The following is an 18,570-nucleotide window of genomic DNA, read 5'->3' as shown; positions in this document are numbered from 1 at the left end:
TATATCAAGATAAAGACATCTTAAGAGGTAAATGCTTGTATATCTATACATATATGTCATATAAGCAAATACATACACACACATTAGAAACATGCTCACATTTTCTATTTAGCTTAAAAATGGATCTAAAACTATCAAAATACAAAGTTTACACATCTTGTGAAAACAAGCCAACATAAGCAACCAAGAACTTCTACATGGCTGTTTGATCTGTAAGAAACAGCAGCCAAATCTTCCTCTACTTATACTCTCTAACATCTAAAAAGTAGGATACATTGGTCAATGGAAACTAAATCTGCCAAAAGGTGAGATGGTCATGACAGGAATACTTTCAATCTTAGATCTGCTTGATCAGAGCTGATTTAAGGCTAAACAACAACAATTCAACATATACAGGTCCAATTATCCCAATCTCTACAAAAAATAGAAAAAAAGCTTCCAAATATTTCACATAATCAGCATTATATACAAAAACTATAGCAACAGCCTACATACATCAGAGGCATTCCATCAACAGAATCACATCTTAAAATCAAATCTAATTGACTTGATAGGCAAGATTATATGCAACAGCCCACCGCAGAACTGTGCTGGCTATGATCTATCATTACTAAGATATTCTCTGCTTCATTCAACTTTCTGATTATGCTATCTTAACAGAAATTAACTTGACCTACTTGCCTCTTCTCTCAGGTAGTGTTTTTTGCTCAACCCGCTTTTTTTTTTTAATTCAGAAATACAAATTTTAGGACACATATCATCTATACTTTCTTTTGAGTCAACAAGTGAACTTCAGTCGTCTATCCTCTACTATAACTACTATTATTACATTTAATAATACTTTCAAATAAAAAAAAATATTAAGAAATTACTGACAATACGATTTCAAATGATAATAATGGGGGTAAAAAAAAAGGATGACTATCACAATAGAATGGAAATTTACATTTACCAATTACTCTCATTAAAACTGCTACAGAAAAATGAAGCCCAATAGGAACTATAATCAATTCAAAAATGACAATATCATAAATAAATTTTTTAAAAATTCCAATCTAAAAATATATGAGACACATCAGTCAGTGAAAATATTTGTTACATACATAAATAATTTGTAAAATGACTCATTAAAAGTAAATAATGCTGACCTCAGGAGCAACAAAATTGGCAGTGTAACAAGGAGTCATAAGGAGACCATTATCAGCTCTCAGTTGTTTAGCAAAACCAAAGTCACAGATACGCAAAGCATGTGGCGAACCAGATTTATCAGCATAAAGAATATTGGAAGGCTTCAGATCTCGATGGACTACCTGGGTTAAGATTTTTGAAAAATAAAAGGGAAAAATGATTATTTTATTCATACAACATAGAGCACAAATAAACTATTAACAAAAATTACAAAGAATTGCACTCTTTTTCAGAAGTAATAATCAATAAAACACAGATACATTGTTACTTCCTTAGATATTTTCATCAAGTTATATACTTTCAGCAGAATTAAACTCTTTAAAATATTCTGTTCTAATATCTTTTCTACTATAGATACAAGGCATGAAATTATGGGAGAAATAGTCAGTTACAAAACAGATATTTATTTTTATCAACCCCAAAAGATGAAAGGCAAAATTGCTTTCTGCAGCATTTGAACTCAGAGAGTAAAGACAGACAGAATGATGATAAGCAATTTTTTGAGCATGCTAACAATTCTGCCAGCTCGCTGCCTTATTTTCTGTTATAATATAAAGAAAGAGATTTAACTGGTGAAAGAATCAAATGGATCATTTTCAATGAAGTAAATAATCTAATTTGAATAGAATAGTTTAATAACAAGAGCCACCGTTGTGTTTATCATTAACCTTCTCTTTCAGTACCCAAGTGAAGAAAGGTCTTCTAATAAGTATTGATTCAAAATCTGATTGCAAAAGCTGACTAATATTATACTGTTAAGTCATTAAATGGATAATTCTTGGGAAACATTATACAAACATTTTAATGTCTTCATAGGGCTCAAAATTAAGAAAATGACATTTAAAAATACTTTATTCAAAGAATCTTCCAAGCTGAAATGCAGCTAAACATTTCTGCAGAAGTTGAATATTAAAAAGGAAAAGAGAACGATTTCCTACATCAGGATGTACAGTTTTTATTGAATCAACTCCACTAGGATGAAAGGAAGGACAAATAACAGAAACTGGCCAGCTCATTTTCATCTTCTCTTGTTTTATTTGTTAAGGAATGAGCTTGGTCTCCTACATTATGTATATGCTGGAGGATTCGTCTAGGCAGTAAATGTCAATTTTCACTCATGATTGCAAGTTGACAAGCTACTTGAAATGCTTTAATACTTTTCAAGTTACTATATAATCTCTGATACTATATGTCCACACTATATTATTGAAAGGCAAAATTAACCTCCACAGCATTTGAACTCAGAAAGAAAAGACAGACAAAATACTACTAAGCATTTTATCCAGCTCGCAAGCATGCTACTACCACAAACTTTAGGGTTCACATATAATAATAATAATAATAATATAATAATAATAATGAAATTATTGTATACAGTGCTCAGGTGCACCACAACTTGTCAGAAAGTGCATATAAAGTACATGCAGTAATGTAGAAATGTCTGGAAAGCGAACAATGTATGAGTCAGATACATGCTTGTGTGTGTAATGGAGGGGAGAAAATCAAGTGTAGTGTTGGCGAATCTCAGGAAGCATGGAAGTTTTGAAGGATGCAGTGCTCCGACAACTAACAACCGATGCTGGCAGTTTGTTCCATGCTTCAGCAACTCTCAGCGTGAAAAAATGTTTCCTAAAGTCATGGGAGCTGTGCTGTTTTCTTACTTTGTAAATATGTCCACAGGTGTTAGATGGGTGGAGTTTGAAGAGGTGCTCAGAGTTATTGTTTGTGCGATGGTTGATAATTTTATGGGTGTCTGCCAAGTCAGCTGCCAGACGTCGGAGTTTCAATGTGTCCATGCCCAGGGAAGTAAGGCGTTCAGGATATGGCAAATGCCTGATGGAGGGTATTCTTTTGGTTGCACGTCGCTGAACAGCTTCCAGACGATTGATGTCCTGGGCAAGATAGGGGTTCCAGGTGAGGTCTTACCATAGCTATATAAAGCCGCAGAGCGGCTCACAAAGGATTTGGTGAGTGATGCCAAGACACCCTCAGCCTTCTTGACAATTTTAGCGATGTGTTTTGTCCAACGCAAATCACTGTCAACAATAACACCCAGGTCACGTTCACATGAAGACTTTTTGAGACTAGTGTTGTGGAGGGAGTAGGTGGACACTGGGTTTCTCCTCCCAATATGCATGGTGGTACATTTGTCCACAGCCAGCTTGAGTTGCCAGTCCATGATCCACTGCTGCATTGTGTCCACGTCTGCTTGCAATAGAGATCTATAGTGTACAGGATTTGACCTCTTTATTTCGAGGTACAGCTTGATGTCATCTGCATATTTCAGCACTGTGGCATTCTTTAAGTTGGCATCTATGTCATTAACATATGCAACAAATAAAAGGGGGTCAAGAACAGATCCCTGTGGTACACCAGATGTCATCTCATAGGGCGAAGAGTGCTGTCCTAGAACTGTGACAACCTCTTTTCGGCTGAAAATAAAGGACTTTAACCAGTTATAGAGTTCGTCTCTTACACCCAACGCAGAAAGCTTCACCATAAGTCTTTTGTGTGGCACAGAGTTAAAAGCCTTAGCAAAGTCCAGGTAAACAACATCCACCCAGGATCCGCGATCAGTGATTTGGGTAACGTCCTCAAGAAACTCGATGAGTTGATTACAGCAGCTGGAGTTAGGAATAAATCCGAATTGTGACGGCTGGATGAGGCTGTGAGACTTCCAGAAGTTCCAGAGGGTTTCTCTGATACAGGATTCCATCAGTTTGGCGATGCAGCTAGTAAGACTGACGGGGCGATAGTTGACAGGCGATGTGCGGTCGCCTTTTTTGAACAGAGGGATGGCACTGGCAGTTTTCCACTGTTCTGGAGTAACACCATTGTCAAGACAAAATTGGAAGAATAGAGAAAGTTGGCTTAGAAGAAAGTACCCACCGCGTTTGAGAAGTAGGTATGTAACAATATAAACCACAGTTTAAGAACCTATCCAACTGAACTCAACATTATGAAAAGAAAAAGCAATAATGATAACCACCATGATGATGAAGAAGAGAAAAGATATAAATATTGGATAGATACTTACTCCATTCAAATGTAAATAGTGAACAGCTTCAGAAATTACTTGCAAAACAGCACTTGCTTCACGCTCTGAGAAAAATAACTGTCGGAGAATTTTGTCCAAAAGTTCTCCACCTTTCATAAGCTCAGTTACCATGTACACCTTATTCCCATTGACAAACACCTGGCAGACAAAAAGTACATAATTTATTTTGGATATAAAATAAAATTACAAATATTGTAGAATAAAATTGCAAAAACAAAATGCACAAAAATTGTGTTGTACATCTTTGGTAAGTGATTCTACCAGAGATTGTGTATTGAGACTAAAACAATTGTATATTGAAAGCATAACAGTAGAAACAAACAAAATGAAAAAAAAAAAGGCATCAGAGGGGCAATGCATACCCTGCACACAGATAAATTTTATCTCTCAACCGTTACAAGACCTGGTTAGTAAAAGTAACACCATACTTCACTGAGGAAATCTAATAATACAGAAACATGTCAAAAATTGTCACCTTACTTATCAAAGATCAGACTCACTCTTCCCTGCATGCCTCCATTTAATTTTGAATAAATTTGGATTTCAAAGTTGTCTCCCTTGCCTTAATACGAGACTTAACTATAAACGTAATTTTAATTGACTTAAATTTGTTTAGGTTTCACATTAAGTTTGTTAGCCCCCAATTATAGTTTTATAGTCAGGTTGGATGAAAAATTATTTGCTACTGGTAATCATATAAGCCACAACTCTTTCATTGTTGGACTGTCAGTGACAAAACTGGCAATGTTATCTTGGGGACTTTTGATTGTGTGGAGGGTGGGTAGACACTTTGAAAGGACAACAAACAATACATGCCTATAAATGGGATCAACAAATGTTTCCTTATTAGCTACACAGGGTTGAACACAGAGGGGACAAAATACAAAGTAGAGCTTTTCTTTTTGGGAAGGAAAAAATGGGGGGGGGGGAATTTCGATCAAAAGGGATCGTGGAAAAAAAAAGGGGGAGCCGATCAATAGGGATCATGTATCAGCTTTTTTTTTTCCACAATCCCTTTTGATCGAAATTCTACCCACCCCCTTTTTTCTTCTTCCCAAAAAGAAGTCAATGGTTATCCATCAAACTTACAAATGGAGTGAGAGTCCTATTAAGTCTTTTAAGTCTAGTATAGCTGACACTCTCAACAACTTTGCACTGTTATCTCTTTCAAACATATTTGGCCTTGCCTCTTTTCTGACACAAAGTGAGAGAAGCCTCTTCAATAGATTCACATAACAATACTGAAGATGTGTTGTTATATAGAACTAATGCCAGAATAGAACTCATTAAACCAATCATAATGAAAAAGAAAAACATGGAAAAAAAAAAGGTGTATAAAATACTGGTTTAAAATGAAAATAAGTTCATACATCTCTCAATGTAATTATGTTTGGATGATGTCCAAACCGAAGAAGAATTTCAATTTCTTCTTGAGGATCACGTTGCTCTCGATCCATTATCTGTAAAACAGAAATACTTGGTAAGGGAAATATTTAACGTGCAATATTAAGTATTTCAAAGTCATTATATAAAAACTTTCATTTGCAATAATTATCATCATATACATATATATATATATATGCATGTGCTAGCGTGCACATGCATGTGTGTTAGACAGTCAAACAGACAGACAGACAAATAGATATAGACATTATATGTATGGAGCTTTAGAAAGCTAATACATGTTCATTAAGAATAAATGAGTAAAAATTAAAACAAAAGTTTCTTAATATTTCAACTTCAAAAAAGCCTTTATCAAAAGAAATTAGCCAGCTAGTGTCATGCAACTCTTGTATGTTGTAGATGGCTGGATTTAATTTTTAAAGATGAATGGATTTCTTAATCCTCAAATTTCTTTTTTTAGATTTGATAGTGATCTATTCCAACACAATTGCAAAGAGCATTAATGGATAACAGGTTATCCAAGCATCCTAGACACAGACTAAGTAATAAGCCATAAATAACCAAATGAAACCTTTTCTAAAGCAACTACCCTTTGATGATAGAATCATATTATTTGCTAGTTGATCTGTAAGGAGGGACTAAATATACAGTTGGTATCCATTTTGGGGGATTTTTCCCCATTTTTTAAAATCACTAATATTAGTCCCAAAGCACAAAATTTTTCACGAGTTACATTAGTAAAACATACTTGTTATTTTAAATTCTTAGTATCTTTTTAGCTTACTATAATTAAACAGATGAATAAATGGGGAGATAAAATTACTTGAAATAATAATAATAATAATAATAATAATAATAAACATTGTATACAGTGCTCAGGTGCACTACAACTCATCTAAGTGCATATATAATCAGGTGTAGTTTCGACGGATTTCGGAAAGCATGAGGGCCTTAAAGGATGCAGTGTCATGGCAGTCAACAACTGACGCAGGCAGTTTATTCCATGCTTCAGCAACTAAGCGTGAAGAAATGTTTCCGAAAGTCATGGGAGCTGTGTTGTTTTCTGACTTTGTAGGCATGTCCACGTGTGTTAGACACATGGAGATCAAAAAGGTGTTCAGTGTTGTTATTGGTGAGGTGGTTGACAACTTTGTGGGCGTTTACCAAGTCCGTCGCCAGACGCCGGAGCTTCAGTGAATCCATGCCCAGGGAAACAAGGCGCTCAGAATATGGTAGGTGTCTGATGGAGGGTATGCGTTTGGTTGCACGTCTCTGAACAGATTCCAGGAGGTCAATGTTCTGAGTAAGATAGGGGTTCCAAACTGATGATGCGAATTCCAAGTGTGGTCGTACCATAGCTGTATACAGTTTTAAATAGATGGCTGGAGAGCGGCTAACAAAAGTCTTGCTGAGTGATGCCAAGACACCCTCAGCCTTCTTGACAATTTTAGAGATATGCTTTGTCCAACGCAAATCACTGCTGACAGTGATGCCTAGGTCACGCTCGCATAAGGATTTCTTGATATCAGTGTTGTGGAGGGAGTATGTGGACGCAGGGTTTTTTCTCCCAAAATGCATGGTGGTACACTTGTCCACAGCCAGTTTCAGTTGCCAGTCTGTGATACATTGCTGCATTGTGTCCAGGTCTGATTGCAGGAAAGAGCTGTAGACAACAGAATCTGTCCTCTTGATTTCAAGGTACAGCTTGATGTCGTCTGCATATTTTAATACTGTGGCATTCTTTAAATTTGCATCTATGTCATTAATGTATGCCACAAACAAGAGGGGCCAAGGACAGATCCCTGTGGTACACCCGATGACATCTCATATGGTGTAGAATGCTGTCCTAGAACTGTGACTACCTCCTTTCGGTTGAGAATGAAGGATTTCAACCAGTTAAAAAGGTCATCCCTCACACCCATTGCAGAGAGTTTCACCATAAGCCTTTTGTGTGGCACAGAGTTGAAAGCCTTAGCAAAGTCAAGGTAGACAACATCCACCCATGAGCCACTGTCAGTGATCTGAGTAATGTCCTCAAGGAACTCGACAAGCTGATCACTGCAGCTGGAGTTAGGGACAAATCCATATTGTGAGGGTCGGATGAGACTGTGTGAGCTCCAGAAGTTCCAAAGTGTTTCTCTGACACACAATTCCATCAGTTTTGCAATACAGCTAGTGAGACTGACTGGGCGATAGTTGACAGGTGATGTGCGGTCGCCCTTTTTGAACAGAGGAATGACACTGGCAGTTTTCCACTGTTCCGGAGTAGCACCATTGTTGAGACAGTACTGGAAGAAGATAGAGAGCTGGTGTAAAAGGAAGTACCTGCCACGTTTGAGAAGCAGGTATGTAACTCCATCAAGACCAGGGGAGGCATAGTTGCGCTTATTTTGAAGGTGACATCGCAGCATTGCAGGTGTAAATTCCATAGTTGTTATGGAATTTGCTGTTAGAGATGGTGAAGATGGTACATTTTGATTTTCAACAGTGAATATGTTTGCATAGCACTCGGCAATGAGTTCTGCGCATTCCTTGGGGTCGTCAGTGATCTGGTTTGTGTGAGGGTTGCGAAGAGGGCCCACTGGAGAGTGAGGTCTCTGCTTTGAATGCACATATTTCCAGAAAACCTTGCTGTCAGGATTGGCTGCTATGCACTGTTCAAATTCAAGCACTGCTTTTTTTGTCACTTGCTTGAGATGGTTGGAAGATTTATTCCGCTTCTTCCTGTTGGTGTCTGATTTATGCAACTTGTATTCCCGTTCAGCAGTCCGACGTTCCTTCCTGGCAAGTCGGACCGCTGAAGTTTCCCAAGTTGCCCTTTTGGGGCGTTCTTCTTTTTCTGTTTACGTGGCACTGATGCTGCACATGCTGCCCATATTGAGTCCAGGATACTCTGGAGTATAGTATTCACATCTCCAGAGTTGTAGAATTCACGCCAGTTTGGGTGCTGTAGTTCAGTGTGGTACAGGTTCCAATCTACTCTCTTCCAATCGAAGGAAGCAGATTGGAGATGGTTCAGGTTTTTGTTGCCCGCAAGAGCCAGATTGGCGATGATCATAGCATGGTCAGAGTCACCTAGAGGTTCCTCCGTAGTGCAATTGATAACCGCTTCAGGAGTTGTGGTGAAGAGCAGGTCCAAGGTGTTGTCGCCTCTTGTTGGAGAGGTGACTACTTGTGACCAGTTTGAGTCCAGCACAAGCTCAACAAAATCGTTTGCACTCTGTGGCCAATGGAACTTTTTAATCATAAAAAAAACACATTAGCAAAGCAGCATATAGCAAAGGAGTACAGTCATCTGACTAAGAAGTGATAAGACAAAACTATTGTGTCAATAAGAAAAATTCATTGCTTGCTCCAATCTACCTAACTTGAAAATTAATTTGTTTTTTGTCAGCATATATGACCAACTTTGGTATAATATAATGATAAAAGATAAGAGGAAACTTGTTTTCTTTGACTTATCATTTTAAAATTGATCAAAATCAAAAATTAATAAAACTTACTTTTACTGCATAATCTTGACCAGTAGTCTTATGAACACACCATTTGCAAACAGAGTATGAACCAATACCAATATCCTTGGAGGGGAAAAATATTACAAATATATTCAATATTAAAATGAAACAAAAAAAAAATACATAATTCGTTTAGTTAATTATCAATGATAGTAATTATTAGAAAATAAAACTGATTTAATCAATATTATCTGTGTTTCATGAAAAAGCAAGTAACCTTGCTTCCTCTAACAAAAACAATCTTTTCTAATATTTTTGTAATTAATGTTCTGCACAAACATCTTTAGGTTGAAGATGCCTATAGGATAAACATGAAGAAGAGAGGGGGGTCCTAGAAGGCTGCAGTTACAAGAGTGGGGCATTAATCAACTAAAATGAAAGACATACAACAATTTGTAGTAGGTCAGTAACTGTATGGAGCTGAAGCAGTCTCTAACCTTTGAGATACAGTTTTGGTGATGTTATAGATTGTGTAGTTATCATGACACATCATTTATAGTGAATTTGCAAGATTTTAGCTGCATAATTTTCTTGAGTAAAGAAAATATAGACTGTTTCTTTGATATGATTAGGCTGTCAGGCTTCCATTGGATGATGTACTCTTGGAAGCATTGACAGCAGTATGAGGTATCAATATTGCATGTAGATATTTATGCATTTAAAGTTAAGGAAGAGTGAAAATTCATATCATCTGAGTTGAGTAGAAGTAACAGCAGGAAGGTCATTTATCCACAGAAAGAAGAAGCACATCAGTGTTGATGGCATGCTTCCTCATTCTAATGGAATATGGGTCTGAGGAAGATTTGTTGACATACAATGCAATACAGTACACTGTATTAGCTTGTATAATATGTGGCTGTAGCAAGGAATATGCTAGATAGTAAAAAAACTGACAAAGTGCAGCACCAAGAATGAAAAAGTAGGTGGATACTGAATGAAATGAAATGGGGTGAGAAGGAGAGAGAGAGAGAATAAATATGGCAAGAATGACCAAGAGAAAGTTAACTTTAAATTTGTAGGAAATCTAATTACAAATTTATCACTTTCCTTTAGTACATTTTTATTTAACAACTGTTCAATAATATTTATTACAAAATGCACCCCAACTTTCGGATCTTTGCCCTTTGAACAGCAGATTGAGAAATTATTTTTTTGTAACTAAACACTTTCAAACTCTGGACACTGGGAGAATGTGTCATATAAAACATCTTTTACTCTTAGTGTTGTTAAGAAAAGTTTATATTTTCAAAGTTATTTCATGTTAAAGTAGTCGTATTTTGGTAATTTCAACCAATGACATGTATTCAGCTGTCAACAATAACTATCGGTAGATTTCGTTTGTCACTGTTATTTATGACATTGTTCATGCGTTTGAACTGGTTTTAGCTTTAGAGTTGGTGTTAGGGTTAGGGTTATGGAAAAAAGTGAAAAATGAAGAAATTGGAGGGGGGGGAGGACAAAAAAGTATTTCCGAAAAGGATGATAATGGGGATTTAATTAAACCCCAGATCATGTTATTTTCAGCTACGATGAATAGCTAGACCTTGAAGATATTTTTAGACATGTCTATCAATGGCATTACATTGCTGTTCCAGGTAATAACCACAAAACAAACTTACGCATGTCTTAAATTATTTTATAGACATAACACTATACAATTGATAATGAATTTATAGAGAATATTTTGGGAAATAAGTTATAATTGAAAGAATAATATTTTCACAAAATAAAGGAATGATTTAATAATAATTGTTTCTAATTTAGGCACAAAACCAGCAATTTTGAGTGGAAGGGGAGACTCCAGTAATCAACTGGTACTTATTTTATTGACCCAAAAGGATGAAAGGCAAAGTTGATCTCAGCAACATCTGAACTTAGAATGTAAAGAGCTGGAAGACATGCTACTAAACATTTTGTTGGTACAGTAATATGGCAGAAACGTTAGCACGCCGAGCGAAATGCGTAGCCGTATTTCGTCTGCCGTTACGTTCTGAGTTCAAATTCCACCGAGGTCGACTTTGCCTTTCATCCTTTCGGGGTCAATAAATTAAGTAACAGTTACGCACAGGGGTCGATGTAATCAACTTAATCCGTTTGTCTGTCCTTGTTTGTCCCCTCTGTGTTTAGCCCCTTGTGGGTAGTAAAGAAATATACAGAATTGATTCCACCAGTTAATAATCTTTTCTACAATAGGCACAAGGTCTGAAACTTTGTGGGAGGAGGATAATCGATTACATCAACCCAAGGACTCGACTGGTATTTGTTTTATTAATCTCAAAAGGATGAAAAGCAAAGTTGACTTCAGTGGAATTTGAACTCAGAACATGAAGACAAGAAATGCCACAGATTCTGGCAGTTCACCACCTATAGGAATAATAATAATAATAATATATATACCTGTTTTAATTCATATTCATCAGTGAATGGAGTATGTTTCACACCAGGAAGCTAAAAAAGAAAAGCAAGAAAATAATATACCTCTTTTGATAACAAATAGTTTAAAAATACGATTTTAACTCAAACAGGGAACTAAGGTTTCTGATTGCAAATCAACATGAACAAGTTGAGTTTTTTTCTAATTACAGTTATGATGATTTTTGTAGCATGCAATATACTTAATTCAAACATTGTTTACTCAAATCAGTAAACAATGACTTGCACAAATACAGAACAAACCAAATATAGAATATGACAGGTAAGAATTTTTTTGTTCTTTTCTAAAATTGCAACAGTATGTAATCTAGCCATTGTCAGCTAAATAGTGAATTTAAGTAGAAATCAAGATATTTAGCAGCATCAACATTAGATTACAGTAACTTCGGAAAAGTATAATAGATTTACAAATTGTTTTGGTCAACCTTTGCAAGTAATTCTTGTTTTTTTTATCAATTATGGTTTAAGAAGAGTATCGCTTCCAGAAGATAGATAATTTGATACTTTATTATGAACACAGGTTACAAAAAATTATGCAATGTAAACTGTGAAAAAAGTCACACTTTAATATCATGCATGAGTTGAATATTGAGGGACACAGACTATATATTAAGGCCTAATGGGAAAATATCTTTAATAATGATTCACTGCAATCACCATTTGAACAAAGAGGAATCATTCCACCCAATAATTATATAATTATAAAAATAAGAGCCTGTATTTGTTGAAACAAAATCCTTTTCTGGCTATCACACACTCAAAGATAATTAGTACCACAGATACAATAATCCAAAGTTTCATTCAAAGAGAACACTATGAAAAATATGACTGATTTACCTTCAGAAGGCTATCTGTTGGTCCCAGGTTCCTAGTTATTAAATCAGATTCAGTCTCCAATAAGCAAGGGGCCACAAAACTAAAACCCCGGAAAAGTTGATGGTCTTGTGCACTGACTGGAATGCCTGGAGAATCTATGACAGTATAAAAAAAGTTATGACAAGCAGATGTAAAATGATGATGATGATGATGGTGACAAAGTTATAAAACTATATTTCAATTAAATTTCATTACTTTAATTATATTCATGAAAGTGAAATGGTATTATAGGCACAGATGTGGCTGTGTAATTAAGGATCTTGCTTCCCAACCATGTGGTTTCCAGTTCCAGAATACTATCCTGGGGATGTGTTGTTTGCTAGAGTCATTAGGCTGACCAATGCCTTGTGAGTAAATTTGGTAGATAGAAACTGAGAAGAAACTTGTTGTATATATATATATATATATATATATATATCACTTATATGTAGATGCATGTATGGAAACCTCTTGTACATATACATCACGTGTGTGTGTGTGTGTGTGTGTGTGCACGCGCACACATGTAGTAATTATGAGCATGCAAGCAATGTTGTTCATTTCCAGTTTTCCATGTGGAAATATTACCTTGCCTGGAAACAAGTAAGGGTTGGTAACAGGAAGAGCAACTGGCTGTAGAAAATCTGTCTCAACAAATTCCGTCCAACCCATGAAAGGATGGAAAAGTGGACATTAATGTTTCCATTGAAGCTATTAAACAACTGAGGCAAATTTTAGTTTATTTCTCTTCAAACTATTATGCATTATTCAATGAAAACTACTGTATATAACTTATATTCAACCAAATTATGATAGTACAATAAAACATCCTATATATTAATACAGTGAAGTGAGGGGGTCAAAACAACTTACTGAAAAACTACAGAATCTTTAAAATGGCAGCATTTTTAAAGATATAAAAGTTTTCAAGCTCCACCAATTGTTATAGTAAAATAAAAATAAAAATAGGAATAAATAAAGTTCAACTAACAGATCAAACCTTTAGGAGCCTGCGATGTAAACTCTGAATCAAAATAAAATGCCTCATCAGCTCGTACAACAGCTGGTTTAAAAGGTGGATACACCTCTCGCCGTAACAATTTGTCCCAATCAATTGATGCAAAAAACGGATGTTTCTTTATGCCATCAATGCCTTTAGTTCCATAGCCTAAGAAAGAATGAGAAAATTTTTTTTTCTGAATAGTTAAGCATGCATGTTAATAAGCAGAATGAGCTAGTAAGTCAAGCAGACTACTGTGTGGTGGCAAACATGTCAACAGGGAGCAATGTGATGTTCATATCTATTTTGGTGATTCCTAACAATCCAGTACAGAATCTGGGTCCAGTGAAGCAATCAATGTAGTTTGTGTTGAGCAGCTTTGGTAACAACTTTTCACAGACCTGCAACATCTGTCGTCAAGGAAATACTTCACAGTAACTTGATATTTCATGCGTCAGTCTCATGTATTGGACATGGCACAGAGGCAGTTTGAGTATTTCTAATCAGTTTAATGTCCAGCTTATTTTAGTATAACTGGATGCTTTTGTTAATAGCAAGAGTTATTTTTTGTATTCAATAGTTTTAATTCTAGATTTACTTAATTTCTCATTCATTATGCCAATAACTAACAATACAAGTGATTTTATAGTGAAACTAAAACTCTAAATATTCAACTTTGATTCATTATTTTCTGTATATTTTTAACAATACTATGAACTTACATTAACAGACTGTTTAAAATAAAATGATATTATTAAAGCATTCTATTACAAAAGAACTGGTGTAAACAATAGAATGCAAGACAATAATTCTGAACTATCTTAATTGGAATCATCTTGTTGCTTGATTTCAAATCTCTTCTTATTTCATCCTTCCGCAGATAAAATAAACTTCTGTAACATATGTTAAGGACTACAAAAACTGTTTTACAGCAGCCATGTTCTCTGTCAAACAGAAATGGTATTAAAAGAACTGTTTTGTCTGTGAAGGAATGATTGATGACAAAATAGTTTGTATAAGCAATGCTATACATAAGCAAACAAACTAATCAAGGACTTTCATCCATGCTTCATGACACTTGTACAAATAGTTCTGAAGCTTTATTCTCTTGTCAGTTATCTTATTGATTTTAGTTTCTTTCATAAAAATTTACTTGTACTTAACCATTCTCTTAATCATCATAGACTGATTTTAGCTTTATCATTCAATGTTGAGTCTGATCCATATCTATTGTACATAATACCTCATTTTGTCAAACATCTTTGTTCCTTCCAAATCAACTAAAACTGTCATATATATTTGTTCATATTTCCAGATATTTGCAGCACTGTTACAAATATTTCCCAACAATGCAGTTTAAATTTTGTGCCTGCACAAAGCAAGTCTAATTCATTCTACTATTTACACCAAACTTTCTAAACTTCTATCATATAAACTCTACTACAAAAAAAAGTTTCAAACTTGAGTAAAGTTATATATCTGATATATACAATATGAATAGTTACTATAGGAGGCTGTTTACAAATGGAACTATTAAACCATCAAAGTTCAGTTAACAAGTGACAGAATTAAATTTAACAGACTAAAAACTGGTTTTTAACAATTTGTAGATATACTGAATTGAACTGATTGCTCAGTAAATTTATGGTACTAGTTTATTGGTCTGAGATAGATGAGAAACCAAGTCAACCTCAACCAGACATGACAGAAATCTAAACAGATATAATACTTAATATCGCTAATCATGCATTTGAGTATTTCTGCTAATGGAAACATCTGTTTACAATTTAAGAAATAGATCTTATGTAACAAAATATTAAGAAAACAGAAACCAGTAGTTGCTTAGCAGCATTTCATCTGCTTTCCTTATAAGTTCAAATTCTGCCAAGGTCAACTTCACCTTTCATCCTTTGGAGATCAATAAAATAAAAACCATTTGAGTACTGGGGTTGATATAATCAATTTACCCATTCCCCCAAAACTGCTGACCTTGTGCCAAAATGTGAAACCAATATTAACACTTAACTTAATTTAAGTGATACTATTTTCTGAATATTGTTTTACTAAACTCAACATTATTACTCTAGAAATTCTGTTTTAATATTCCACATAATGTTAAAATAAAAGTTTAAGTAATAACAAAAATTGGAACATTTAGTAATTAAAGAAGCATGCATGGGTAAATAAATGTTCTTCCAATTTATTTAAAAAAAAAAAAAATGGAGAAAAAGTATCTTGAAATCATTTTTAATATTATAAATTGCATAATTCTAAATAATTTTCATGCTAACGAAAATTAGGTTCTGTGTTAAAGTGAAATGAAATGACAATAACAACAAAAAAATGAAAATTTTAATTGGCAAACAATTACACAGAAAAGGTTATATTCAAACACAATTAGGAAAATACACACATCAAATATTCTAAAATGAAGACTTTGATATATCATATGCAATTATCTTCATCAACATATAACATATATATATACAACATCAATAACAAAAAACACCACAGTTAAAGATTTTTTTCAATGGAATTTTTCTAATATCTTTTCAAATTAATATGTGTGTAAAATTTAAAGCTACAAACAGTGCTGTATATTTTGCCTATGCCGTTTAGTAAATGTGGCACACATAAAGGAAATCTACACATCAATATCTGATTCAAGAGATTTTTCAGAAACCTCTTGAATCAGAATATTGTAGTTTTCAATAAAAATGGGGGGAAAAAAGTTTAATAACAATCACTGATAGCATAGTATTCTTTTCTATTTCATTTCAGAGGATATTCTTTATGATCTCTTCACTACTTCACCGGTCAATATGTACTTCAATCAAATAATATAAATATCATACATATATTTCCCATGTACCAATACAAGTTTCTCTCTTATATGTTATACTTGAAATTCACACCCATTCATATCAAATAAGCAATTACTAATAGGAAGGTCTACAAGTAAGATTTAGTTCTGTATAAAACATACACGGAAAATAGCTAAATTTCATAGAATGCGTAATAAATACATGATTTTTGACGGCAGTTGTTCACTTTCTTTTTAAACGTGCAATAAATGCAGGGAATTACAGTTTTAAAAAGGATATCTCATAGTGTCATATTGTAATAGGTACAGAACTAAAAATCACTAAAGTATGGTATGAAATTGTCAAGCAATGAAAGTGACAAGTATTTCATAGGCAAGCAGAGCTGGTTCAACATTTCCTGTAAGCATAGCTTAGAAAAAGATCAATTTCACCCAATTAATTTTCCCTTGATACATGAGACAAAGTTGAAGACTTTAGGAGTAACCCTAATCAGTTACTGGATCACATAACTGACTATCACCAAACTTAATAATAGCTATGTATTGGAAGATATTGAATCAAAATCTATCACCAGTTAATGATTTCTGGGTACAGATGATTTTATCCATAAGAAGACAGAGTGATATAATTTAGAATAATTTATCCAGAAATCTTAAGGTGAGAAAATCTTTATGGATGGATTTTCTTTTCCAAAATGTAATGAAGTTAACACCTTGAAAAACTAAATTTGATTCTCGAAGCAAAATAAAACCGAAGTCAAACTTATAGCCAAAATGAAGTTAACTACAACCAGACAAGTTTATTTTCTAAAGTTCTCAATAAAAATACTAATGGAAGATTCCATACCTAGTCGATTCTGGGGATTTCTTTTGAACAAAGCCCTGAGAAGACTTTGGGCTTCTGCAGAAAGAAATTGAGGCATACCTAATTTAGCCCTGAAAATATAAGAAAATAATTTTAAAGAGAAAAATTTATGTAAGCACATATATATTTCATTGCTTATATATATATATATATATATATATATATATATATATATTGTACTTGTTAACATACAAACTGTATGAAAATTGTTTTATACTTTTCAGTGATGTAGCTGCCAATTATTAAATATCATAAAAATAAAAACAATTCTGAATTTATCAATTTTCTGGAAAAATTTACCCACACAAAAATGATACATAAAAAACTAATGCAATTAGTAAATATAGCAATTTAAATATTTTCTGCAAAAATATCAAAATGTATGTCAATGACTCAAACTGACACACTGTTTAAAGTTATATTTAAGAACACAGTATGAAACCTGTAGTGATCTTTATAATGTTTTAAAGAAAGAAATATGAATGCACATAAGCACCTTAAAGCAAAGCCAATACACATTTCAGTACTAGTTTTAGAAATAAGGAGGAAGAGAGGTGTGTGTGAGCGGGGGTGAGCGCAGAGAGAGAGAGAAACTGAAAGAAACCTGTCATATATGTGTGTGTGTGTGTGTGTGTGTGCATGTGTGTACTCTTGTCTTGACAGTATATGATAGCTGTAAACCTGCATTCTGTTCATTTCCAGTCTTCCATGAAAAATATGTCTTGCCATGGAAAATATTACCTTGCTTCAAAATAGGTGAAGTTTGATAACAATTAGAATATCTGCTCATAGAAAATATGCCTCAACAAGTTGTTTAACCCATGCAAGCATAGAAATGTGGGTGTTAAAGAATGACAATGATATAAAGTTTACATACAATACACATTCATATATTCATACATAAGTTAGGATATTTAGGATGAGCATCCAATAACACTATACTTGTTCCACGTCCTTGCGTTGTTGTGTTTTCTCTTTGTGTTTTCATGTTTGGATTAATTATATATATATATATATACGTACACATATACATATGAGGAGACCCTCTTCAGTCATGAATGACCATGGGATTGCACCTAGAATGTTACTCTCCAAGGCACAAGTCCAGGTAAGGTTGTTTATGGAAGGCCAGCAGTCAACCATGAATACCAGCCTCCCCTCTCCACACCACTAATGTTATCCAAGGGAAAATCATAGGCCGATACACCTTGGCACCAGTGATGTTGCAACTCATTTCTATAGCTGAGTTAACTGGAGCAACGTGAAATAAAATGTCTTGCTCAAGAACACAACACGCAACCTGGTCCGGGAATAGAACTCACAACCTCACGATTGTAAGCTCGACGCTCTAACCACTGAGCCATGCGCCTTCACACGTACATATACATATATACACACACACATATATATATAACACACACACATATA

The 18,570-nt window shown here is 34.4% G+C and overlaps 1 protein-coding gene across 2 annotated transcripts in view; it reads right to left on the bottom strand.

Annotated features, from left to right (window-relative positions):
- The window catches only part of LOC115210294 (ribosomal protein S6 kinase 2 beta), a 93,048-nt gene that overhangs the window by 14,861 nt on the left and 59,617 nt on the right, over window positions 1-18,570 (bottom strand). The window contains exons 10-17 of one of the 2 annotated variants that reach the window (XM_029778812.2): window positions 17,125-17,213; window positions 13,454-13,621; window positions 12,436-12,569; window positions 11,563-11,613; window positions 9,154-9,228; window positions 5,617-5,706; window positions 4,226-4,384; window positions 1,149-1,310 (exon numbers count right to left, since the gene is read on the bottom strand). In XM_029778812.2, the coding sequence (XP_029634672.1) occupies window positions 1,149-1,310; window positions 4,226-4,384; window positions 5,617-5,706; window positions 9,154-9,228; window positions 11,563-11,613; window positions 12,436-12,569; window positions 13,454-13,621; window positions 17,125-17,213 (928 nt within the window). Of the gene's footprint in view, window positions 1-1,148; window positions 1,311-4,225; window positions 4,385-5,616; window positions 5,707-9,153; window positions 9,229-11,562; window positions 11,614-12,435; window positions 12,570-13,444; window positions 13,622-17,124; window positions 17,214-18,570 lie in introns of both variants that reach the window. The other variant, XM_029778811.2, reaches the window with a different exon arrangement.

This window comes from Octopus sinensis, linkage group LG4 (genome assembly GCF_006345805.1).
Source record: "Octopus sinensis linkage group LG4, ASM634580v1, whole genome shotgun sequence".
In the NCBI taxonomy this organism is placed as follows: Eukaryota; Metazoa; Mollusca; class Cephalopoda; order Octopoda; family Octopodidae; genus Octopus; species Octopus sinensis.
Note: the sequence above shows the minus strand (reverse complement) of the source record. Positions and strands in the feature narration are given on the sequence as shown.